Source organism: Vipera berus (assembly GCF_964194415.1).
Source record: "Vipera berus genome assembly, chromosome: 4".
In the NCBI taxonomy this organism is placed as follows: domain Eukaryota; kingdom Metazoa; phylum Chordata; class Lepidosauria; order Squamata; family Viperidae; genus Vipera; species Vipera berus.
Window position 1 is genome coordinate 20325901 of NC_138206.1, and position 27350 is coordinate 20353250.

The 27350-nt window shown below is 39.9% G+C and overlaps 2 protein-coding genes across 5 annotated transcripts in view; one reads left to right on the forward strand and one right to left on the reverse strand.

Moving 5' to 3' along the window:
- Nucleotides 1–4510, reverse strand: part of RDX (radixin) — a 64142-nt gene extending 59632 nt beyond the window's left edge. For all 4 annotated transcript variants that reach the window (XM_081327174.1, XM_081327173.1, XM_081327172.1 and 1 more), the window contains exon 1: nucleotides 4233–4510. The gene's annotated coding sequence lies outside the window, so the exon portion shown is untranslated. The remainder of the gene's footprint in view (nucleotides 1–4232) is intronic.
- A 10860-nt stretch (nucleotides 4511–15370) lies between these two features.
- Nucleotides 15371–27292, forward strand: FDX1 (ferredoxin 1). The gene is made up of 4 exons (XM_081326685.1): nucleotides 15371–16248; nucleotides 19802–19926; nucleotides 22499–22628; nucleotides 24714–27292. The coding sequence occupies exons 1-4, from the start codon at nucleotides 16097–16099 to the stop codon at nucleotides 24826–24828; spliced, it is 522 nt and encodes a 173-aa protein (XP_081182811.1). The 5' UTR covers nucleotides 15371–16096; the 3' UTR covers nucleotides 24829–27292.
- The last annotated feature ends 58 nt before the right edge of the window (nucleotides 27293–27350 follow it).

Sequence of the window (27350 nt, forward strand, 5' to 3'; positions counted from 1 at the left end):
GAGGCTTTCGCTGCTGCTTCGTTGCATAGCTGTTCCCCTGATCCGCTGGTCCGCGGCGTCTCCTTGATGTAGATCGGAGGTGCCGCTGCCTAGGGCTAGGTCAAGGTGGTCGGGGAAGGATGAGGCGCTGGCCCTCACTCGAGACGGCTGCAGAGTTTCAGGGGGGGGCGGAGACGCCACGCCGCCGCTGCTAGCGCCGCTGTCAAAGGCCCCTCGGAGGGTGGTCGATCGGGCCCGCATAGCCGGTCTGCGGCGTCTCCTTGATCCCATGGAGACGCCGCCGCTAATCAGGGGCAGGCCAGGAGGCCGAGGCAGAGCAGCGACTCCGGTCCTGCTCAGGGTGGCTGCAACGTCTGCCACTTCCGCCGCCCAGCTGATCCAGCTGATCCGTGGCGCCTTCCTTGGTCTTCGGATACGCCGCCGTTGCCCGGGGGCAGATCAGGGAGCTGAGGAAGGGCGGAGACGCCGGCCCCACTCCAGATGGCTGCAACAGCTGCAGCGGCTCAGGGGGCGGGGCGGGGGCGCCACGCCGCCACTGCCACCGCCGGTGTTCAGGCCCATGGAGAGACGACCGACTAGGGCCCGGCGAAGCTCTTACCGTCGCCGTTGACGTTGCCGCTGCCTCCGCCACCCAGCTGGTCCACGGCGCCTCCGTTGATCCTTCGGAGACGCCGACGCCGCCCGGGAGCCGATCAGGGAGCCGGGGCAGAGCAGAGCTGCTGGCCCCTCTCGGATGGCTGCAATGGCTGTAGTGGCTTAGGGGGCGGGCCGGAGACGCCACGCCGCCACTGCCACCGTCGCTGTTAGGCTCCTGGGGATGAGATGACCGACTGGGGGCTGGAGAGCTGTCGCCGCCGCTGTTGTTGTCCTCATTGTCGCCGCCTCCGCCGCACAGCTGATCTGCGGAGACGCCGCCCTTGCCCGGGAGTAGATTAAGCGGTTGAGGCAGGGCGGAGGCGTTGGCCCCATTTACAACGGCCGCCAACGGCCCAGGCGGCGGGGCGGAGATGTCCCGGCGCCCCTACGGCTGATTTCGGGAGGCAGCGGGCGGCACATTGCCCAACTCATCTGCCCAAATTTCTGACCCCACCCCAGGGGTCCGATGACATCCCTGGGGGCTCCTGGGGGGACGCCTTACCACTGGGGGCTACGGAGCTCTCCCCAGCACGTCCGCCATCTTTGGAGCCGGCAAAAAAAAAAAGCTATCATAAGATAGCTTTAAAAATGGTCTAGAAAAACATTTTATCAGCATATTTAGGAAGACTATGCGTTGAATATCAGCTGCCAAAAGCAAATGTAAAGAGTATTGTTTTTATTCTCTCCTTGTGATTTTCCTAAAGTAGGCACTTGATTGAAATCAATTGACTCTTGGACTAAAGTAGAAGGTATATTGAACGAATTAGTGAATTCAACATCTAAATGTTACATTTAGTAATAGCCATGGGAAAAAGTAATTCCTCCTGTGATAAAATTCACCCCCCCCAAAATAATCTCTCTTGAAGCTATCTGCACACCTGCCTACTTTCCCTCAAAGAAATGAAATACATGGGAAGTAATATATTTTTATGAGAACACAAAAGAAAGTTTAAATCCAGTCTTCATACCTCAAAGCCCCCCTTCTGCTATTTTACAAAACAAAAAGCAAGAGAGATATTTTTAAAAATGCATTTCACATGTCATTTAATTCAGACTATATTGTCATCCATTGCAGCTGCTGTTCTGTTCTTAAAGCACAAAAGAATTATGGATTTAAAATACTACAATTATATATGAAAGTTGCCTATATTACACTTAGGTCAATGGGACTTGAACAAGTGGTATTACAACCAATTTTTTCAAGTAGTCTATACTCATTATGTAATTGAATATATTAAAACCAGGCATTAAGAAAATGTTTTTAACATCAGCCATCACTTTGGAACAGTTTCATACAAGGTCACTTTTATTAAACTATTTTTTTTCTGGTTTTATCATGAACCTGTAAGTGGATGCTCATTGCCAAACTAAATGAACCATTAACATTTTGTAAATGTAGAATTTTGCAAAACTATAGAAGTTTTCACATCTGTGTCTATCTGTTCTCCTGATATTTTGTTGTGTAGTAAAATTTGTGTGTGGAGTAAAAATTAGGGGCCTGCTGGCCTCACGGTTAAGATGTGGGCTTGTCAACCAGAAGGTTGGCATTTGAGACCATGTGACAGGGGAGCTCCCATTCTTGCTCCAGCTCCTGCCAACCTAGCAGCTTGAAAGCATGCAAATGCAAGTAGATAAATAGATACCCCTTCAGTGGGAAGGTAACATTATTCTGTGTGCTGGCCACATGAAGCGTCTTCTGACAATGCTGGCTTCCTCAGCTAGGAAACGGAGATAAGCCCTGTCCCCTAGAGCTGGACACGGCTGGTCAGTGGAAACCTATACTTTTACTTTTAAAATTCAGAATTCTTTACCTTTTTAATGCTGGATTGAAATAATGGAATCCAACAAAACCAAGTAAGGCAAAGGAAGTCAATTAGATGCTGGAGAAACATTTCTCTCTTCAATATCCTTGTTTCTCTGTTGTTAGCAAATACTCTAGACTTCTCCCTGCCTCCTAATAAAGTGAATGACAGGAAACTGAGTAGAGCTTTTGCAGAGTTGACCACATGGATGCAACAGTTTAACTGAAACATTTCAAACTCAAAGATTTATAAGTGTTTCAAGTTCAAAATGGGCTGCCCCAACTACACTTTCTCACCATTCCACAAACATTCTAAGTTCAAATGTCCTTTTCTGAATGCAAAACATGGCTCTTTCAGGTAAGAAACACTTTCAGAATGTTTTAAAAAATGTCAGAATACTTTTTAGTAAGAAGGAAAGAGTTATCTCAGACTTAAAAATTACTTTCTTCAAGTTTGAAATGAGAACTCTGTAAACTCAGAATGTTTGAACTTTGAAACTTTTGTGTAGCGTTAACAAATATATTAATGTATTATGTCCCCATTTACAAATAGTCAAGATACCTGACAGAAATATTTTAGCTCCCTTTTTTTTCATTAACCCCTTATGATTTTACCAGCAGCATGAAAAGAGAATCTAAACAATGTCTAGCTCTTCCTTGGAAACACAGATAAAATAGCTTGATATAGGTACGATAGATAGATAGATAGATAGATAGATAGATAGATAGATAGATAGATAGATAGATAGATAGATAGATAGATCGATCTATATCTCCCAACATCTTTCTTGTATAGAAACTTTCTCAGTGTTAGAAATCATGCACCTTAATGCAGTCTGCTTCCTTATAGTTACCTAGAATTGCTGTCTTTACTAGAGGTAGTAGTGAATACATACTTGCAAGCGAGCACATACATATACGCTAAGAATCAGAAGCTCTTCTTTAGCAGCAAAACCCGCTATGTCTCAGGGAACTTACTTTACCTAACCCCGACTTAGAGGATTCATGTTTTAGCCCACTTCTTATAACTTCAGGTGTTTTCTCCCCCTCCCCTTCAATCTATCCGCAATAAATTTGCGGGCACCTCCGGCGAAGGGAAATCTACGATTTAAATATCTGTACCTTGTTAGTTAACTTAACGGATAAGCGATGCAAAACCGTCAGCGAACTGATTTAACCACACACCCTTTTTTTCTACCTGAAGGAGCTGAAGGGAAAATGCGGGGAAAGGGGTAATCCGGCGGAAGGAAGCGCTGGAATACGCTTATAGCTGTCAGGAAAAAAGAGGAAGAGAAACCGCAGCGGGCAAAGGAAAGCAACGTTCTCCGTCCTTCCTTAAATCATCGGAGGCAGCGAGCACCGCTTTTTACAACATCCCACCGCAGCCTGCGTGGCGGGAAGCGGCGCCACTTCTTCAACGCCTGCCCCAGAGCGGACGGTGGACCTCAGTTCCCTCAAGCAAGCTGGCGTGAGGACAGCCCTAAGTCCGCCACTTCGGGAGAGCGCCGGGTTGTATAGGAAGCTATCTCGGGGGGCGAGGCTTTAGGGCAGGGGTCTTCAAACTTGGCCCTTTTATGACTTGTGGACTTCAACTCCCAGAATTCCTCAGCCAGCAAAGCTGGCTGAGGAATTCTGGGAATTGAAGTCCACAAGTCATAAAAGGGCCAAGTTTGAAGACCCCTGCTTTAGGGAGACCGGCGGGAGAGAACGTAGGACAAGGCGAAGAGCGGCCTAGTGGTCGCCACAATAAACACAAGCACGCAACTTCTCTTCCCTGCCTAACTCGCCTCCTCACCTGCCGAACTAAGGCGCCGGGGGCGGCCAGCTCTCGTCGGATGCTCGCTCTCGAAGGTCTCGACAACTGATTTTGATCGGAGAGGGGGGGGGGAAATAACAACCGGACGGGAGACGGCGATTGCACAGCTTGCCCCGTAGCGCTACGGAGACGCTTTGAGGGCCGCGGCGGCGAGCTCTTTTCCCCTCAGGGGCTCGCTGGATTTGCGGCAGCGCCGCGTCCGCTGACAGATCCGCAATATGGCGGCACCCTTTGAGATTTTTTCTCCCTATCACAGCGGTTGGCGCCTCCGTCTCGCTACGGAGCATGCGCGGAGAGAGACGGAAGCATGCGTGCTGCGGGGCGGGGCGGGGATGAAGCTGAGTCTCTGAAGTATCTCTTTGGCAACGGGAGTTGGAAAGTGGCGGTGGGGGGGGGGGAACAGACGGGGCGGCGGGGTCCGTCGGCTGCCGCGAGCGGCTTCAGAATTAAATGCGGGGTCACGTGGGAGGTCGTGTGACGTGGTAGGTCTCTGGTTAGCATTTTTGAAAAGCAGGGGGAGCGGCGCGCTCAAAGTCTCCGCTCCCTTTGGAAGACTTTATTTTGGGCTCGCCAGCATAAGGCGTCGGTCCCGTTCATTGTCCGTCTACGCCAGGGGTCTTCAAACCTGGCCCTTTTATGACTTGGGGACTTCAACTTCCAGAATTCCTCAGCCAGCTTTGCTGGCTGAGGAATTCTGAGAGTTGAAGTCCCCAAGTCATAAAAGGGCCAAGTTTGAAGACCCCTGGTCTACGCTTTTTTGCACGGTCTATATTCCGAGTCATGAAGTCTTCTACTGAGTTCTAGGCAGCCATCGTCTGGTGGAGTTTCTAATTAAATAAATAAACCTTTATTGTCAAAGTACAACATGTGTACATTGAGATTAGCTGAGCCTCCCCCTGTGCTCTCTCCCCCCAACACACAGTGACAACAAACCCTCCATCCCACCACACTATGTGAACCAACTACACCACACACCGGCCTCCCAAGTCAATTCTGCATAAGATTATGTCCCATTTAAAAGCCTAACAGTCCACGGATAAAAGCTATTTTTCAGCCTGTTGGTACGGCTGGATATTAATGAGGTTAAAGGGAAATGAAATGCAGAAAGGGCTGGCAGTGAAAAGTTCTGCGTCCGGTTAACGGACGTTCACAAAACAAATCGCTGCAGCAGGAACGAGTACCTGCATTGGTACGAAAATCAACATGGAGCAGTAATTATGGGACAAGATGAGAGACCAGTTTCTCACTCAGGGAAGCTTAGTGGATGACTTTGGACCAGTCTTGTTCTCAACCCCGACCATCCTCAGAGGATGTGTGGAAAAACAGGAATGGAGATTCTCAGTCACCCAGGTCGTGGTTGTCCCAAAGATGCTTTTTTTTTTAAAGAGCAACTGAACTTTCTTTTTCCTTGAAGAGGTTTCACTTCTCATCCAAGAAACTTCTTCAGTTTAGTATTGCTTTGGGCTTCTGTTAGTAAAAAGTGAGTTGTAAAAGTAATAAGTCCATCATAGTCCATAATGTGCTGTGTTCGCTTTTAGTTCAGCATTGTGTGAATTAGGATATTGTGGCTGTGCTCACAAACATGTTTGTTTAACTTGTGTTTTAGAACCCATAAAGAACTGGGCTCAAGAATAAATTAACCAAATAGTGGCTTACTCAACGAACAAGGTATGAATCCAGTTTATGACTTCTTCACATTTTAATATGTATAAACTCAGCTAGCCAGTATGATAAGCAATGCATTTATTCTTGTGCTGAAAAAAAATGACAGGGATGTCTTGATGAACGGCAGCTTAACTTCAATTCCACTAATTTTAACTTAGTCTTAAGTCTTCTTGCACAAATTATCTGCATTTTAATTCCAGAAAAGTAGAATAGGATCCAACCTAACGTTAATTCCACCCGTAAATAAAATTAGGAATGCAATAGAATAGTTCCCTTTTTCTTAATTAATGCATGTCTGTGTGAGATGTGAAAACAATAAATCTTCCTCCCTTGTTAGCTCTACAATTTGGAAAAAAATTATCTGGATTATTAAATAATTATTATCTAATGTTGCTGTCTCAAACTTTAGGGTTGTTGGTGAGATGGAAACTGTGTCTGTGGTTTCCTTTCTCAGCTTCTCTGGCCAAGAGGGCCTTCAATAGGGGACTACGCATTCTTTCTTTGGAAAAGCAATCTTAGTCACATCTCCATTATAGTCTTCTAATGCACACTGAAAAATTGTGTTTCATGAGGAGATCTACTGGTCCCTAGATTTGGGAGGGGCTTTAAGTCCCATCAGTTCTAGTCTGAATGAGTACTAGCAAGCAATTGTGGGAACTGTCATTCAGAACAATTGGACATCATCAGTTTGCCATCTGAGTTATTGTGTATCTTTAACCCCCATGGGGAATTTTAATGAATTTAGAGAGTTTAGGCAGCAAAATAACTTGGCCTGGACAATACATTTTAAAGGGACTTATTATCTTTATAATAGCCTCCCACTGAGAATCCATTAACACTTTCCAGAAACAGCATACGGTCCCTGGCCCTTTTCAAAATACACTTGGTTATCTGGTTCAAACACTGGTTGGGTTTACACACTAACTAAGCCATAATGTGATGGGTTTTTTTCACTTGCTTTGTGAATCTAAACCATTTGTCTCTTGTTAGCTGTGGTTTTTGGATATCATGTTGAATAAATCCAGCCAATTGTGGTTTACTCAGTACATTACAATTAAGCAAGTACATTACAATTAGCACGGTGTATTATGTGAATTGTACTATAACCTGGGCATATAAGCCCACCTCATTGTGGCTTTTTCACCATTAAGTGATTAAGCAACTAATTGAGCATAATGTAAATTAAATCTATGCAGACAGCTATATTCCTAACTTGTCCACAGAAACATTTTTAGAGGCTAATTGGGAGATTCAATAGTTAACACCAGGATATTTTTATTTGCTTATTATCAGCTACTGTTTTGTAGAAAGTAGCAGGCAAAAGCACCCTGCTCACCTCTATGGGATTTGATTAGCTAATACATGGCAAAAAACATAAACAGTAATTAGGCTTGGCTTGGAAGACGACGATATGCAGGTATATTCTGAATGATAGTTAAGATTAGTAAATGTATTTTTAACATATACTAAATACTCCTGCTATGAATTCCATAAACAAATAGGACTTCTCTACACAGATCTCATCTCTGATCTACCACCTGGGGACAGGCTGATACCTTTAAAAAAAAAGAAAACTAGTGAATGTCTCTTCCACATACAGGGAAGAGAAGGGTTTTTTAAGTTTACATTCCTCATTTCACTATATAGGTAGAAGAGCAGGAATTGCTGGGGGCAGAGTTAAGTGCACCATCAGCTTAGCGTCTTTCCATTCCCACAATCATGCCAAATCCAATCCCTCCTGAATTCTGTTGATCCTTGTCTGGCACCAATTTAGTGTTGAACTTTAGTTGAACAGATTCCTGTGCATAAGCTTAAATAAATCCATATTGCGACTTTATGAATGGTCCTGATTCTTTTGCCCGACAATATATACTCTTTTGGAATGGAATGATACTATCATATTTTCAAATCACTGATCTGGTAATTGTTCCCAAATTTCTGTTTATTCTCAATTTCTCTTAAATCAATATGGACATTTAAGCATAGGTGTAATTCTCTTGTTCAGTTTAAAATAATAAGAACATTTTGTCTTTTGTTTATTATAGATCATCATTTTCTCGACAGGTTTACAAGGCAATGGAACATACCAAAAAGTGGTATTCATTTGTCATATAACTTTGGCTAGCCTGCTGGTTAAATTAATATTTATATTCACAGGCTAATCTAATCTCCTAAGTCAATATAACAGATTTACAATTGTGGAAATAGTAGGTAATATAAAGTCTACTTTATACCTGCTTGTTTCACAAGATTTTAAAATCACAGCCATATAAACATAATCTAAAGTCAACAAATGCTTGCGAAATTTAACTGATAAGGAAATAAGTGGCAAACCTGGCAGCAATTTCATTAACTATACAAACTAACTGACTGAAATGTAGAACTTTTAGTAAAGCTAAAATGTGCAGATAGGGTGATTAATGCAACAGATATCAAAGTTTTGTCCCATTCACTATGATTTTAATAGCTTATTGTGAGCTTCCATGAACAATCCTACCTGGATTTCTGGATTCCTCAAAATATACACACAACTAAGCAGAGAATTAAAGTTTCTGTAGATGTTTTAGAACGGCTGATTCTGTTTATGAAATAAGGAGTTCACCAAATATTTTCTAGCTCATAATGCTGATTTTCTGACATACATCATTTCAAGTGTCTAACCAATTACTTTCTTTTATAAAAAATTCTTTGGTGATTTCTCTCGTTAAGTATTGGGATTTCTAATTGGGGGAATTCTGAAAAGGAGGGGTGAGAATTGACAAAAAGGTGCCAATTTATTAGTGTTGATGGGATTACATCTGCCATTAGTCCAATATGTCTGACCTTCTCTAGATGCTTCTAGATGAAACATTCATTTCACTATAATTATGCCTGATTCAAAGAATTGTATACTGGACAGCCAAATAACATTTTCCATTTCTATTACTTGAGTGTGTTTTTTCACAAGATGCAAGGGAAGGGGGAGGAATTGGCCACAAAAAGGGACACATAAAGTATAGAATGCTTTTGGATTGATATCTATCTGGAAGCATTCTTAGTGCAGCTCTATTCCTGGTATGCTTTCAGTTTATTTTGGGTTATTTTATAGAGTAGACCTTCCATTTTAAAGAGGGATACATAGGCTTTTTTTTAACTAAAACCAATGTTTGACCTCTGTGAAATATCTTGTTCAGCTTTTGAAAATTGTGAGGTCAGAATACAAAAAAAAATAGATGGGATCAATGCAAGCCAACCATTAATTTCAATTCAAATTTAAATAGATTTAACATTAACATCCGCAGATAATCGCCCGGCCGCCCTGTTTAGGGTAACTCGCTCCCTCCTTAATCAGGAGGTGAGGGAGGATCCTTTACGGGGACGAGCCGAGGAGTTTAGTCATCATCTGGCGGACAAAATCGCTCAGATCCGGACCGGTCTGGACTCTGACTGACTAACCTAAATAGTTTTTTTATGAATCTTGGCTTTTGATTCAGTCATGGAATTAACTGTAATTTATAAGTCACTCTGGTTAAGTTCAAATGTTATACTAACTTTTTTACAGTAACTTTACTGTTGCTGTTGTTGGCTCAATGCAATATATGAATATATAAGAACACAAAGCTGTCAGTTTTAAGACAAGTCACTTTGTATTATTTGTTTCTGTTTCTATTCCATTTGTATTGTTCTATTAAATGGATAACTAAGGGCCAATTTGGGCTCCACTTCCATCAATATGGTCTTGAATTTTCAGTTTTCCTCACCTTTCTTCATTTGCTTGCCTGCTTAAATATTTTGGTTGAGGATGCCCACACTTGTTTGGAGTCAAGCGTTCTTCAATAAAATGTATTTACTGCCTCTCGGCAGGGGATGAGAAAAAAAATGAGGCTTTCATTAGCAATCTGAGAAGATTGCAAATGGTGTGCACTTGATTGCTTGAAAACTAGTCATAAGTGCAAGCAGGTTGCCAAGCATCCAGATCATGATTATGTGAACAGGGAGCGTTGTTCTACAATAACAGGAAGTGCTTTACAGACCATAAAGAACACTACCTGTAGCTCCAAATAGTAGTTGTTGAAGATTGGTGGCCTTGTTTTTTGTTTGTGAGTTTTCCTGTGGCAGTTGATTGTGAACTAAATTTCTCTAAAATGATCTTTTGGGCAGATTCAATGACATTTCTCAGTTAGATGTGAATTTCCTGAACTGGGGGATATACAGTTGCAAGAAAAAGTATGTGAACCCTTTGGGATTACGTGGAGTTTTGCATGAATTGGCCATAAAATGCACTCTAAACGTCATGTAAGTCACAACAATAGAAAAACACAGTCTGCTTAAAATAATACTACACAAACATTAGCTGTTGTCATGTTTTAATTGAACATAAGATGGAAACATTCACAGTGCAGGGTGGAAAAAGTATGTGAACCCCTAGCCTAATGACTTCTCCAAGAGCTAATTGGAGCCAGGAGTGAGCCAACCTTGACTCCAATCAGTGTGATGATATTGGATGTGTTGCTGACAGCTGTCCTGCCCTTTAAAAACACACACCTGTTTTGGGTTTACTGGTCTCAAGAAGCACTGTCTGATGTGAACCATGCCTCGCAGAAAAGAGCTCTCAGAAGACCTACGATCAAGAATTGTTGACTTGCATGAAGCTGGAAAGGGTTAACAAAGTATCTCCAAAAGCCTTGGTGTTCATGTGTCCACGGTAAGACAGACTGTCTACAAATGGAGAAAGTTTAGAACTGTTGCTACTCTCCCTAGGCATGGTCGTCCTGTAAAAATGACTGCAGGAGCACAGCGCAGGTAAAGAAGAATGAGGTAAAGAAGAATCCTAGAGTGTCAGCTAAAGACCTACAGAAATCTCTGGCACATGCTAACATTTTTGTTGACACATCTACAATAAGGAAAACATTAAACAAGAATGGAGTACATGGGAGGACACCACGGAGGAAGCCATTGCTGTCCAAAAAAAATATTGCAGCACGTTTGAAGTTTGCAAAAGAGCACCTGGATGTTCCACAGCACTACTGGCAAAATATACTGTGGACAGATGAAACCAAAATTGAGTTGTTTGGGAAAAACACACAACACTATGTGTGGAGAAAAAAAGGCACAGCACACCAACATCAAAACCTCATCCCCACTGTAAAACATGGCGGAGGGAGCATCATGGTTTGGGGCTGCTTTGCTGCCTCAGGGCCTGGACAGATTGTTGTCATTGATGAGAAAATGAATTCCAGAGTTTATCAGGACATTTTGCAGGAAAACATACGACCATCTGTCCGCCAACTGAAGCTCCGCAGAGGATGGGTGATGCAACAGGACAATGACCCAAAGCATACAAGTAATTCAACAAAACAATGGCTTCAACAGAACAGAATACACCTTCTGGAGTGGCCCAGTCAGAGTCCTGACCTCAACCCAATTGAAATGCTGTGGCATGACCTTAAGAGAGCGATTCACACCAGACATCCCAAGAATATTGCTACACTGAAACAGTTTTGTGAAGAGGAGTGGTCCAAAATTACTCCAGATCGTTGTGCAGGTCTGATCTGCAACTACAGGAAACGTTTGGTTGAGGTTATTGCTGCCAAAGGAGGGTCAACCAGTTATTAAGTCCAAAGGTTCACATACTTTTTCCACCCTGCACTGTGAATGTTTCCATCTTATGTTCAATTAAAACATGACAACAGCTAATGTTTGTGTAGTATTATTTTAAGCAGACTGTGTTTTTCTATTGTTGTGACTTACATGACGTTTAGAGCGCATCTTATGGCCAATTCATGTAAAACTCCAAGTAATCCCAAAGGGTTCACATACTTTTTCTTGCAACTGTATTTGAGTGCGGCCACAAAATAGCTTTTACCTGAGGTCCAGCTTCCAAGCAAATGCCAGTTGGATTTTAGTCAGTCACAAAATATTTTACCAGACTTTAGGCTCTTTCCTAGCTATCTCCGTATTAGCCTTCCAAGACATTATCACCCCAGTGTATCTTTTTCTGTGGAAGGCAAACAAGATAAGATGCAACCTATTTTAGAAACAAACAGAAAAGAACCTAAAAATAAATTATAATTCAGTAGTTGCCCATGGAGGTGTCTTAGGCATATTGATGTCCATAACCATCCTATTCTTAAACATGATTTGCATGCCCCAGTTGTCATATGCAGTTGGTGAGTAAAATTGTATGAAAATGTAGCACTAAAAGCTTTACTTAGTCAAGCCCATAACCTGATTCCAAATCTGCATAGTAGAGTGCAATGGTTCTGCCAGCTATCCAAAAAAAAAGATTTGTAACAATGCAATACATAATATTGTTGCAAAATAATGAGCTGATAAAAGAAGCCAATTGATGAATGGACCTTCCTTGCACAAATAAAGTTACGATATGGTGAGCTAAACATACCAGCCTACTACTGATTAGCTCTTGACTTTTATTATTTGAATATGTATCAAGGATTTTATTACACCAAGTCAATAGGAAAACTGCAGATAGAAGCAAAGGTCAGACAACTGCTCTAGTCTGTAGGGTCATCCTAAATTACATAGAAGATTATGACAAATGCATTGGAATGTCCAAGCAATCTCTCGATACCTTTATTTGAAAAGGAGAGTTCTTGCACTGCTTCTGGACTGCGGTTCTTGCACTCTGAATGATAATAATAGTTGTAGGGGTATTCAGTCACAATAGCTATCAATTTACACAAGAATGGAGGGAAGAAAGATAGCCCCTTCCAAAGTAGAAGAGAATTTGCATATAAATTATGTGTATAGATGCAAATTGGAAATTCTTGCCATAATTCAGTAATGAATTTTACTGAACTCCACCTTTAAGTAGCCTAGTTAGCATAATTTATTGTAAGGGATAATGGGAATTGCAGCATAGCATCTGGAGTTGTTGCTAAATCTTCATGTAAATTAAATACAATACTTGCTTGCATCAGAATGGGAAAGATTGTTTCCAGATAACCTGTTCAGTTTGTTTTCCAAATTTGGATGAGCAAGTACTCTTTGTCTTTGAAACAGACTTGGACTGAATTGCTTTTTAAGCACCTGCTTAATAGTAAGAGAGAACTGTCCTCAATTAAGCAGAGCAATCATTCATCAACAATGTAAGGATGTGCAGAGCAGAGGACTTTATCAGGATTGCGATATCTATATTTCCCACAATTCATCTTAACAATTTTTGAAAATTGCATTTGCTTGTTTCTTTTTCTTAAGAAGCTATTGGAGAGTTTATTAGTATACTGTATCCTAATGCTGCTCTGCACTGATAAGACTCTATTTACATGTCTGGAGGTCTCTCTCATGCCCTTTGAGGATAAAATTTAAGCATGTGGTCTGGTGCAAGCATGACTCAAATATTAGTCAGATTTCTTAGAAACCTGAGTTATTAAAACTAAAAACTCAAAACAAAACCTTGAAACTACACTGTTAATCTAGCATTGCCTCAGAGGATTTTAAATTATATTTGTTTTCCCTTTATATGTAGAAATAATGTCAATTCATAGAAATATAACCCATGTCCAGCAAGTTATGATTTATAGAAGACATGGAATAGAATCTTTTCAGTAACATAAATTGTGGAGGATAACATTTTCTAGGTCATTTCAACTTGCTGAGCTTTCACAGCAATAAAAATATTCTTAAAAGTCTGTGCTCTCTAGACACATCGGCAATCAAAATGTATTCCAGGAAGGACAATGTAGTTGTAATAGTTCCAAGCTGTCAGGAGTGATAGCATTTCCAACACATGCACACCAGCACATCTGTTTCTTTCTTGGTACTTTTAATAGAGCTTTACATTGTCATGCCCAATTGTACATGATGACTTTTTAGAGATCTAAATAGGATATTCCATCCAATTGTTGTTTGGTTTGTACCAAAATACTTAAAATGCTGGACAACATTTACCTATAAAACACAGATCTTGTACAACAGTAGTTGTTTTGGATGGAAGAGTTAATACAATGTTACTGTAGTTTGTTAGTACCAAATGGAAAGGAATACAACACTAGTTGGAATGGAAGACTTAATATAGTGGTACTTTAGTTCATAGGAATGACTTTTGGGGATCAGCAAAAGGCAATATTCTGAATCATCCCCATATCTCCTGTTGTATGGATATTTCTAACAGAATTTGTAGGTTGTTTTGCAAATTAGGATGGTCTGGGTAAAACCTGAACTGTGATATCAAGGACTAGTTTCAGAAAACTGCTATTACTGTACTACTGTACTACTACCAGGATTCATCCCCATGTGCCATAATGTACTGGCTAAACAGGCTCTCTTCATCAATAGAAAATTGTATTCTTCTATCATTGTATAGTGGAGTTCCTGAACTACAGGCTGAGAAGCTTCCTCTTTCCAACCAGCAATGGCACTGATCCAGGATACATTGATTCCAAAGACAGGTACTCTGAACATACCCTCCTTACAAGTTGGCAGGTAAAGACATTCATACATCTCACTCATCCTCAATAAACATAAGAAAAATATCATTTAGATGCAGAAAGATACCCAGGGCTCTTTGCTGAAAACAGGGAAATTAAGAATACTTTAAAAACTAAGCAAAAATTGCTGGAAAGAAACTGGAAAATAAGCACAGCTGGGAGCTTCAGAATTCTGTGGGGAAGTGAAAAAGTGAAAAGCAGAGAGTGCGTCTATTTAAGAGTCCTCTATTTCTATAGAGATAGGTAAGACAAGTTTGCTCAAGTGGTCACGGCACCAGGCTTAGAAAGCCAGAGACTGCCTTAGCTATGAAAGCCAGCTGCGTGACTTTGGGCCAGTCACTCTGTCTTAGTGCAACTTGCCTCAAGGTTGTGGGGAAAATAGGAGGAGGAAAGTGTATCAGATATGTTTACTGCTTTGAGTTATTTGTAAAAATAATAAAGGCAGGATATAAATAAATACTGAGCCAGGAACTTGTGCTTAGTTTTTTTCATAACTAACACAAGTTCTTGGCTAAGTGCAAGTCTAATATTCTTTCTCTATCCAAGCTTAGTAACTATAGATTTTTACACATATCAGGTTGTGCAAGAGGATTTTTCTTTTTTGTCAAATCTCATATGGTCTAGAATTAAACTTGCTATCCTCTCTTTCATGTTATGGAGTTGTTGTTAGTTGTGAAGTTGTGTCTGACCCATTGCGACCCCATGGACAATGTTCCTCCAGGCCTTCCTGTCCTCTACCATCTTCTGGAGTCCATTTAAGCTCACGCCTACTGCTTCAGTGACTCCATCCAGCCACCTCATTCTCTGTCGTCCCCTTCTTCTCTTGCCCTCAATCTTTCCCAGCATTAGGCTCTTCTCCAGTGAGTCCTTCCTTCTCATTAGGTGGCCAAAGTATTTGAGTTTCAGCTTCAGGATCTGGCCTTCTAAAGAGCAGTCAGGATTGATCTCTAGGACTGACCAGTTTGATCGCCCATGTTATGGAGACATTGTATTATATAATGGTAATTTTATGGTAGAATATGATAAGGAAGAAGAAGGGCAATATGTTAGGCATATTTTTATATTACAAACGCTGAAGAAGCATTTTACATTATTATGCATATATTTACATATTAACAACTCAATGTTGCTGTCTTCCTTGATTTGCTCTGCCCCCTACTGGTGAAAGAATACATATGCTAATTTAATTGAGATTACAAAATGAAAAAAATCCCTGCATTAAGATAAATTGTCTAAGTGTCCAAAACTACAAAGTAATAGATCTCGAACGGAAATCCAAATCTGTTAATCATTACACTTTGACCACTTCTAGGAAAAAAAACATATAAAATCCATCAAACAGCTAAGTTACACCTTAAAGACATGGTTAGACGTTTGTTTAAATATACTTAATAAAACAAACCAGCGTTGCGCTGTCATACATTCGCCAAATTCCTAAATTAAAAGGGAGCCGAAGATCAACCGGTTAAATAGAGGACGAGCATGCGCGGTTCCCAGCCCAAGCGCTCGCTCTTCTAGCATGCATGCGCCCGAAAGCTTCATTTCCGGAATTCGCGTAATCCGTCTGCCATGCAAGGGCCTCTTGCGCATTTTGCGGCACCTCTGACGTCAGCAGCGTAAAAACCTACGAGAATAGCCGCCGTGCATTCCGGTTGGATAAATGGACCGACCTTTGGCTTTCAGCAAGTAATAAGCGGAAGTCCCTCGCGCTCCCTTTTCCGTTGGCTTCGGGGATTCGCTTGTTACAGCATGGCCACCTCAAGCAGCTTTCGTCTTCTCTTTCGAGCCGCTCCGACTTCTTGCTGGCGGCTCCTGGCGGCTCCCTTCCGGGCCGGCAGGAGCTGGAGTGATGCCGCCCGCCTTGGGTCATGCCGGACCTTCCACGCGGTGGGGGTGCTCAGGTAGGAGCTCCGTCCCGTCTTCGCCAAGTCAGCCTTCCCGGCCTCAGTCGAAAGTGGGGCGACGGGTACCGCAGATCGCTCACCTCTCTCTCGTTCCTCGGGAGTTGACAGCGCCAAGTGAGGGAAAATCCCGGGATTGGCCGGTGAAAAATGCTTGGGGCTGGCTGGCCTCGGAGCAGTACTTGGACTACGTCAGCTCGGAGGTCACAGAAAGTGCCAGCCGTGACTTTGGTCACGGTCATCCACCGCAATTCTCTTGTACCTGGGTTAAGACAACGGGTTTTTAGTAATATGACCCCGGTATTGTGCGAATGCGGCCCCTGAGGTCGATTTATAGCTAAGGTGTATTGTGCGAGCCCAGAAAAATCGATAAACCGTGGTTCTGTTAACCATTGGCAAATGTGTTCCTACAACAGTCTAATCCAGAGGAGGATTTGTGACTTTGACTTTACATAAAATACTTTCACTTAGATTTGTTTACGGCTTAGCAAACTATATAAGTATATAATATGGAAGCCTACTAACTCTGCTTTTCAGTAAGCTGCAATTAACTATGCCATGGCCTAAAGTTTCATAGGTGTAGACTAGAGTTTCATCTTATGAAGTGGCTACTTGTTCCATATGTGAAAGTTGGATGGTGTAAACAAAATAATTGCTTGGATAAGACACACCTGCTAGCCTTTGTTTTTTGAGAGTTAAAGGGAAAGTGAAGTAATCCATGGTTTCTCCGTGTAAACAATTCATTTAACAGTGATCATCTTATTCTTTTAAACTGAGCTGCCCAGAATGGGAATTCAAATGGAGGAAGACAAGATCAAGTAAGAACTTGCCACTATTGCAAGATAACTCCTAAACTTGTGTAATCTACTCTCTGGCAGTTGCACTTTCTTTCTGCAAAGGAGAGAAAAATATTTTCTAAGCATTCCAGTTCTGGTCTGGAGGATGCCCCAGTCCTATGGACATGGAAAGAATAACTCACACAAGTTCTGCATATTGGATTCCATCCATGTTGATACAGTAGTGCCTATTTTGTATTTGTGCAAGATTTCTAATTCTTTCAGCTTTGTTGGGCTTATAGTGGATCAACATCAGTTGTTTATTTAAAGCGCCAAATCAGGAATAAGGGCAGGCACCCCAGAGGGCTTTACTTCCCCTAGTTCAGTAGCTATTTAATCAACTGTTGGCATGATGCTGGGATACACTATTCACAATTTGACAACTAATGACTGCTACTCCTCTGCCACTAATAATGACCTGGAAAGTTGATGGTGATTATCCATATACACTGAAATAATAAACATTTATCATATGCATTTGTGTGCCCTTGAATATCATATTTGGGGTCAGAAAGGCTAAGTAAAATGAAGTATCTTTCAAGTTAAAACTTGAGTCTTGTTAACGGTGTAGGTGTATCTCTGTGTTCTTGGGAACAACATGGAAATGGTTTCCTATTGCCATCTAAACTTTTTTTTAAAAAATTCTGGTTTAGTCTTCATCTCATTCAAATAGTATCCAATTTCAGGCTCTCTTACCCTTTTTAAGATGAGTCATTCTGGTCAGTTAGGTTCTTCTACATTCTATGAACAAAAAAAACCCCTTGCCTATACAGACCTTCAATAGCCTGAATCCAGCATATCCAGAAAGAAAGTACAACCAGTACTGGCCAAACCAGTTAGATCAAACAAAGAGAAACTCTTACTGATCCCACATTTTCAGGAGATTCAAGAGCTGAGGGAAGAACACACAGCTTTTCAGTGGCAGTTGAGATATTGTGGAACAACCTCCCAGGAATGATCATGGTAGCCCCTCGTTATTGATGTTCCTAAAATTATTACAAATAAACTTACGGATTTCTAGAAATAATTAACAATTTCAAAGACCCAATCCCCCATTTCTAACTTCTGTTTTGTATTGTTTGCATTATGTCTGGTTTATGCTGTTTTTATTTTTAATAGTTGTTTGTACCATGGCTATATATATAAGCTGCTGAAAGTCTTTGATTGCTCAGAGGTACAAATATAAAAAATGTTCATAGGTGCTATGGTAATACTCAGTCTCTAATCTCTGAGATGAGTAGCTTTCTGTTGCAGGTTGTAGCAAAATTGAAGTAATTCAGCCATTTTAATTGTCCACAGTTGTAATACTTTCATTTTAATTATTTTGCCTTATTGTTTTTCAACTTAGTCCACCTATACAATAAATGCAGATTTATTAATATTGGGATTTCTGTGCCACTCTAAATGGTCATAGTGCGTACCAGTCTATACCTAACAAATTATATTTATTATTGTGATGAGATGAATTATGAAGTAATATTTTGGCTATTATAATTGCCATCTTAGTTACACAAGCAAGGAATCTATATAGATTCTGTAGGAGCCGTGGTGCGCAGTGGTTAGAATGCGTTATTGCAGGCTGACTCTACCCACTGCCAGGAGTTCAATCCTGACTGGCTCAAGGTTGACTCAGATTTCCATCCTTCTGGTGTTGGTAAAATGAGAACTCAGATTATTGGGGGCAATATGCTAACTTTGTAAACCGCATAGAGCAAACTGCCGGCCCATGGGCCGGATGCATCATAGCAAAACCGCGCCCACCCCATTGCTGGCAATGGAAAAAAGTCATGATACATTGCGACATATCACGTGACATTGCAAGTTTGACACCCCTGAAGCAGTGTATAAATCTAATTGCTACTGCTAAGTGCCGCACGCGCGCGCACACATATTGCATAGGAATAGATACAACTCTGTCTTTAATCAGTGTTCCACAGTATCCTCTCTTAAGAATGAATGTACAAGGCAGGCTAATTCTGACTGGGGAAGATGGTCCTGCAAGTACAGAGACACCAAGTCTTACAGGGTTTTAAAATTAAAAACCAGTACCTTAAAATAGCCCTTTTTAATATAATCAACAAGACTCTCCGCAGCTTACATAGAATTTAACAAAAGAATTCCAACATTCAGAGTACCATGTAAAACCACATAAGAATTTAACAAATGACAGCAAGAAGAACAACAGCAAACAGTACCAGACCCCCCCCCCCAAAAAAAAAATTAGAGGGTGGGGAGGCAGAGACAAAAAGAAATAAAAATAGCATCATAAAATCAGGGGAAGGTTCTCTGAAACAATTTCATCTTCAACTATTTTCATCAACATAATGTTTTGAAAGTAGTTGAAGACAAAGTTGTTTCAAAAAGCCTTTTCCTGATTTTTATGATGCTGTCTTTATTTCCCTCCTCTCTCTCTATCCTCTCATCCTAATTCCTCTTATATGAGATTTGATTTGAGTTGGGTTTTGGAGTTGGGTTTATTATTATTGATATCTAATTCCAAAGACAGTTCCATTATAACATTTGTTGGGAGATTTTGTTTAGTTTCAACTGAATGTCATTGCAAGTCACCTAGGATTATCATGTATAAGATAGGAAGCCATATACGTTTTCTAAATAAATATATTTAGTCTCTGTAAACCAATATTTACTACACTGAAAAACAATTTTTTAAAAAATTGGATTAAAAGAGAACAATAAGGTACTGAATTTTTTTTCAGCTCGGAAGAAAAAGTTACAGTGCACTTTATAAATCGTGATGGTGATAAATTAACAGCCAAAGGAAAGGTTGGAGATTCTCTTCTAGATGTTGTGATAGATAACAATCTAGACATAGATGGATTTGGTAAGTAAATGTGTTTCCTAAGAAATTTAATTTTTTTTATTAAAAAAAAGAATTGAAACTGTGACTTTTGATTCAGAGCTAACCATATCTAAGCAGCAGCACTGCTGTAAGTGGGTTTTTCCCCCTAAAATTAGGAAAAAGAATATTGTTGGTTTGTGTAACTAACTCTTCAACAGCTAGGTGTTCTGACATCAGTCACTATTAGTGAATTGTAATTTATTCTTCTACAGGTACTCCTCAATTTACAACCACAACTGAGCCTAGAATATTGGTTTTAAGTCATTACAGTCTTTAAGCGAGATGCCCACATGACCACCTTGCACAACAACCACAATACCAGCTCTCCCCTTTGTGGTGGTTAAGTGAATGGAATGAAAGAGCTCCCTGCCAAAGGGGAGCAGGTAGCTCCCCTCTGTGCACAGAACTGCTGCATATGGCCAGATGGATTTGGCCCATGTGAGGCAAAATCAGTCTGGAAGGCTGGCTTCAAATACCCAGACTGTAAGCGCTATGTGCCAAAAATCCCACTTGGCTCCCAAATAGATGGTTGAAAAGGTTCCATCCCCCAAAATGACATTTTTCCATTGACTTTCTGGGAAAACCGACAGGAAAGATTTCAAATGATGATCATGGGTGCTTGGCAACCTGCATAATTGCAGATGGACTGCCAAAAGGTCACATCGCAAGTCACATGACTGCAGGGGTATTGCAACAGCAATAACTTAGGGCATTGGTTCTAAGTCTCATTGTTCAGCATCGTCATAATTTTGAATGGTTGATGAATGAATGATCATTGAGAAGACTACCTGTATATAATTTCTTTAGTTGTAGTCAATTCTGTTCCTCAGTTTGAAAGCATCCTCTATGTATAGTGGGGGAATCTTGGTTATATAGCTGAATTTGGACATCCAAAGCTGGATTTGTACATTGTGCTAAACCATATTCTTGCCATAATTTTTGGACAGGACATAGGACCAAATTTTAAAATAATTGTAACACATCAACAAACATTTACAAATGTAATCATAGGTAAGTAACACCAGCTGCCTGCAATTATTGCAGGTTCGCATCCCACCAGGCTCAAGGTTGACTCAGCCTTCCATCCTTCTGAGGTAGGTAAAATGAGGACCCAGATTGTTGGGGGCAATAAGCTGACTTTGTAATAATGCCGCTTGGGGGGGGCGAAAGCCCTAATAAGCAGGCATATACAGAGAATGAAGGCTATTGCTAAGCACATTTGATTTGTGCTTAGATTGTAAGCTGCCCTGAGTCTTCGGAGAAGGGCGGGATATAAATGGGATTAAAATAAAAATAAATAAATAATAAATAAATATCATTTAACCTGCCTTCTTTGGCCTCAGACATGTGATCCTTCTGATTTTAGTTATTTGAAGCTTTACCTCATCAAAGTTCTCTAATGCCCTTCGGGAAAGGGCGGTATATAAATGTAATAAAATAAATAAATAAATAAATAATAAAATAAATAAATAAAAATAATGCATTGCACTCAGTCTAGTATCACTTTATGAAATGTGTTTATTCAAAAATATTTTAATACAGCCTTTTTCAGTGAGTTATGAAAGTTTGCAACATATTCGCAGTACAACAGCAAACATTTTAAAAGGTAGATAAATTGTGATTAACAAAGCTAGAAAGATTTAAGGGTAACATTTTTCAGAAAACAAAAAATTAGTCTCAAAAACTAACTTGAATGTGTTAGCACAGTAGACTGATATGGTATCTTAAAACTGACTTCATACTTTTTAATATTCCAGATACAGAAAGTAAAATTGAAAAGTTTAATATTGTCCACATTCAGTCCTCTAAAAAAATGATCAGTTACATTGGTAATGCCTAAAAAAGAAAATGTCTGTTCTAGCTTTTTTGTCAGTAGGGGGCATAGCAGGCATACAGATAATACGTTGACATTTAACGTTTTAAATATTTGCCTGTTTGATGAAATCATTCTCTTGTTTAGCATAATTCTTGTTCAATTAAAGATGCTATTGCTATTACAACACTATTTTCATGTTTTATCTTTTTTTATTTTTTCTTTACAGTTGTAATTTATCTGTATTATAGGCATAGGTATATCTTCTGCCTATGTTATCCTGATCTGTCATTATTAATTGATGATGCCTATGATGTTTCATACAAACTCTTTAAACTATATTGTACAAATGTGTTCAATTAAAATGGTCCTGAAAATGGTTTTGATTTGTGAAAGATTTAGTCCAATACAGTGCCTCTAGTGTATCTTTGCTGAAATTGCAAACAAGACTGTTGCTTCCTGTTAATAAAATAATTTGTGTTGCAAGTTTCATAGCACCTTAAGCTTATTTAATACATTGTTTGCCATACTGCCCGTGAAATATTAATTCTCAAGAAGAGATAGCATTAGTCCTTCCATTATCTCTCCCCTTGAAAATCATGCATTTTATATACTGCCAGGTTTCTGTATGAAGGTGATTGTCTCACATTAATGAATGGGATTATGTTGTTGATGTTGAATGATGAACACAAAATGATGTTGAAAGGTAATGAATTAAACGTGTACCTAATTTATATTTAGGTGCATGTGAAGGAACACTTGCCTGTTCTACATGTCACTTAATCTTTGAAGACCACATATTTGAAAAATTAGATGCAATTACAGATGAAGAAATGGATATGCTGGACCTTGCCTATGGCTTGACAGAAAGGTAAGGTGGAATCAACATAAAATCATTGAAAATATCTTCACTGTTTTATACAGTTGACCACGTGCTGCTTAGGTCATGGACAGGCAGTGCCTATCTGCCCATGGAAATTACTCTTGACAGACATCATGCTCCTTTTTCCACCTAATTTTTTTTAATTTTAAAAGGAGAGATTTATTTATACATCGGATTTAGAGACCACCCATCTCAGTCACAAAGTAATTCTGGGTGGTATACAGTTCAAATATAAAAAACATAAACATGGTATCATTTTTATTAAAATATTCCTGCATTGCATATAGGCTTATAAGCATTCTTAGAGAATGGTGTACAGCTGCAGTCCAGAGTTCTGTTTAAATGTACTAGAAAACTAAGATACCCTGGGATAACAGGGAGCGGAGGTGGCAGTGCTGTAGGATGTGGTATGAATTAACTTACTCATTGTGCCTGTCCTTAATGGACATTTTGGTAGAATATTTACTACTACTTTCAAAATTTCAAAGGTCCCCAGTAGCTAGTGTGTTTATTATCCTTGCTGATTTTATTATCTACTTTTTTATCTGCAAAGTATTTTCAGTTATCAAGTCAGGAGAGGATTGAACATTTATGTTTCAGCATTTGGTTAATGGTGGTTTACGAGTTTAATCCAAACCTATTTGCAAAGTTGACTTTTGTTGTCCATACTTAGGCTCTGAACTTTGGCCTTTAAAGAGCAGGAATGTTTCTTGTCCAATGTTTGTATATCTCTATTTTCTTTGCCTTTCCAAGATTTGCTTAGTGTCTTCTCAGAATTAATATCTAAAACAATGTTAGATTTTCACAGAACAAGAAATTCATTTATTTAAGTTAGTCCATGAAACTTCCATAAGCTTTGTAAACTTTTTTTTTGCGATATTCTTGCGTAATCAAAAATGAAATATTTATTATGAATTCTTGGATTTTACATCAAAGTTATTTTATAAAGTTTTATAAAGTTAATTACAATATATCTTATACATATTAGATATAGAAAATTTGAGGTTTATCTTTTCTCTTTTAGGTAGAAAATATGCAGAGAAGTGAATATGCAAAGCAAATTGAACTGTCTAAATTAGTCTTCCCCAGTCAAGCCCCTTTCCATATGTACAAGCTACAGCTCCCAGCCAACATGATCACTGTTGAGAATTATGGGTTTTGAAGTCTGTACAACTGGAGGGTCCCAAGTTGGGAAAGGCTCGCTTAAGGCTAAATATATATAGACTTTTCAGTTGCATATCATTTATTTATTTTATTTATTTATTTTAATTCCATTTATATCCCGCCCTTCTCCGAAGACTCAGGGCGGCTTACAAGCTTAGCAGTAGCCTTCATTCTATGTATATGCCTGCTTATTAGGGCTTTCACACACACCCCAAGCGGCATTATTACAAAGTCAGCTTATTGCCCCCAACAATCTGGGTCCTCATTTTACCTACCTCGGAAGGATGGAAGGCTGAGTCAACCTTGCGCCTGGTGGGATGCGAACCTGCAATAATTGCAGGCAGCTGGTGTTACTTAAGGAGGCATTAGCCCACTGCTCCACTGCTGAGTAGACCTTAGCTTCTTATCCTTCGTCAATATATTTTTATAATATATTTTGTGCTTGTAATTTTGTGCAGGCAGTCCTTGACTTACAACCACAACTGAGCCCAAAATTTCTGTTGCTAAGCGAGATAGTTATTAAGTGAGTTTTGCCTCATTTTATGGCCTTTCTTTCCACAGTTGTTAAGTGAATCACTGCATTTGTTAAATTAGTGACACAATTGTCAGGTAAATCTGGCTTCCACATTAATTATTTTTGTCAGAAGATCACAAAAGGTGATCGCAAGATATTGCAAATGTCATAAATATGAGCCAGTTGTCAGGCATCTGAATTTTGATCAAGTGACCATGGGATCCTGCAACATAAGTGTGAAAAACAATCGTAAGTCACATTTTTCATTGCCATTGCAACTTCAAACAGTCACTAAACGAATGGTTTGAAGTTGAGGATTACCTATACTTGTAGTATTACACTAGTGGAATGTTATAATATTGTCATTCATACAATATGCTTTTTTCCTTCTCTAGATCACGTTTGGGCTGTCAAATTTGCTTGAAGAAATATATGAACAATATGACTGTCCGAGTGCCTGAAGCCGTTGCTGATGCCCGGCAGTGTGTAGATATGAGCAAGAACCCATAAAATAATGCTTAAAAATGTGTTTCATGATTCTAAAAATATTTCATTACTTATTTCTAATTTTTAAAGAAATTGAAATACTCATCCTTTGATTATCTATGTTAAGGTATGAATTTTTAAAAATTACAGTCAGCCTTATTTTGAGAGAATAAAACAAAAAGATATTTAGAAGGGACCTGTGGAGTGATAGAAACATTTAATGCATCATTACCGCTGCTGCATTCATGTTTTCCCAAGGTAATAATTACATGCTGGGTTTGCAGTAGCTGAGAATAAAAGTCACCTTTTAAATTATATTTTTCACACTGAAGCACTGAAAATACATTTACCAAAGAGTGATATTAGTCACTATTAGCTGCTAAATTTTGGCACAAACTAATTGTAAGATTGTACAAAATTGTACAAAATCCTACTGAACCTCGTAGGAGTTGCATATTCGTAGTTGAACGCCATGTTGTCGTCAACATGTCGGAAGCATTTTCAAAGACATTTTTATCAGAAATACTGCATAAGTACCATGTTATTTTCAGGAAGTTGCACGGGCAAATACGCATTTGGTATGGTATGTTTCATTTCATGAACAGATTTCATTCCAAAACGATAGAAATATTTCCCCTAGTAGAAGATAGAAAAGAGGGAGCCTTATATTGCATTGTGATGGGGCTTTAAATCAAATGTCCAACTTCTAACCCACTTCCTCTTCTGTCCATAGATTAAAACTGGCAGCAAAGTAGACAGCAGAATTAAATATTTAAATAAAATGGTCTTCTTCTGGTACAAATAGCAACATTCAAGTGAGCTCTGATGAGAAAACATCAGAAACTGAGAAGGGGCTTTTTTCAGTTACCGCCCATCTCATATGTTGTGATTCAGGGTCAGCCTGTGGGTTCGGCAGTTGGGTCAGACGATTCAGAGGAGGAGGAGGGGGATGTTGGAGAGCCTCCAGAGGATAGCCCTGAGGCTCCGCAGAGCCCTCAGCCAGGCCCCTCCCATCTGGTTATGACGCAGACCCAGCTGTGTGAGCCTGACAGCGTGGATGAAGATGACCCACAGCTGGCCCTGTTCAAGGACGCCCAACACAGGAGGCAGTCAATCAGGAGTAAACAGAGGAAGGCAATGGGGCACCTCGGAAGGAGGCAGAGAGAAGCCACGCCTTGAACTGTTTAAAAGGGGAATGTGTGGGAGGGCTGGTTTGCTGAAGGCAACCGTTTGAATAGCTCCTGTTTCATGGTTCGTGTTTCTGTTTGCTCTGTTTTATGTCAATAAATTTGGCAGGCTTAGTTCCAGCCTCTTGCCGTTTTGTAAAGGGGTTGTCCCTGCCTTTTCTGCAGGGCCGGTAGTAGGCTGGTACAGAACATCATATCAGTGCAGACACCTGAATGAGGAGCTCAGATTATCTCAGAATGTAGACAACTGGGAGATGCAACAGGCATTCCTTTGGAGACCCTGGTCCAAAGCCATTTAGGAAATTTCAAACATAGAAATACAAAAGCCATGGTATTTCTTATATGGATGTTTTGAGTCTCTTCCATCTTTTGAAGTTTTTCATATATGCTGAAGCATGGGCCTTCAGACTACGTAGGATATGAATTTGTAGTGTATGGCATGTTATGTAAAAGAATATGATTATTTCCAGCACGCACCAAGCCATTGAAAATTAAATGAGCTAAGGAAAAAATAAACACTGTCATCTTCCTATGTCAGTCCATAAGAACTAAATAGTCATATGGATTACAATGAGTCCATTGGCCATAGAAGAAGGGGAGGGAGGGAGGGAGGAAAGAAGGAAGGCATGTTTTCAGTCCTCTGTTACTTTATCTGCATTTTGAAAGTGGGGAAGAAATTAATATTATGTAAATGTCTTAGATTTTGTTGAATCTTCATCGACCATTGAAAACAACTGACTATGAAATGACAAGCGCAAACAAACTGTACTGTCAAGGTGATCTGTGCTTTCTTTAAAAAAATGTTTCTTGAAATAACTGCTATGAAGAACTAGGTAGAGTCAACACTTAATATAACTTTTGTACCTATCGTATAAATATTGATTATTTAAACTGCTGGTGCAGTACTTAGCATTTTTCAGAATCTGAAAATAAACCTTGTATCTAGTTTTCTAAGCTCCTTCATCATGAGCAGATGCCTTTCATTTTCGGAATATTAACAATTGTCAGGAAATCTTTTTTGACTGGAAGAAAGTGTTTTCTTGAAATAAATATAAATGGTTAAAGCAATGGATATCTATCTAGCCTTCAGGCTTTTATTTTCCCCCATAATAATACTCGAGAGATAGGTTGGGTTGCAAAAGATTCTGGTGGATCACTTGGAGAGCTTTCATGGCTAACAGCTACTCCAGCCCTAGTCTTGGTCTCCTACATTTGAAATAAATATATTTTGGTGCATAACATTTTAATAATAAATATAAATACTTTGTCATAATCCTTTCCCACACAATAAAGTTATATTATGTTCATCCTTGTTACGCTGGTGTGGCAAAAAGGTTTCTGTACTGGAGTGTAACTGGC

Excerpts from the sequence above, each read along its gene's own strand:
- FDX1 (XM_081326685.1), top strand. The coding sequence starts at position 16,097 with ATGGCCACCTCAAGCAGCTTTCGTCTTCTCTTTCGAGCCGCTCCGACT. Across the intron at positions 16,249-19,801 it reads CACGCGGTGGGGGTGCTCAG|CTCGGAAGAAAAAGTTACAG; the intron begins GTAGGAGCTCCG and ends ATTTTTTTTCAG. Across the intron at positions 22,629-24,713 it reads GCCTATGGCTTGACAGAAAG|ATCACGTTTGGGCTGTCAAA; the intron begins GTAAGGTGGAAT and ends TTCCTTCTCTAG.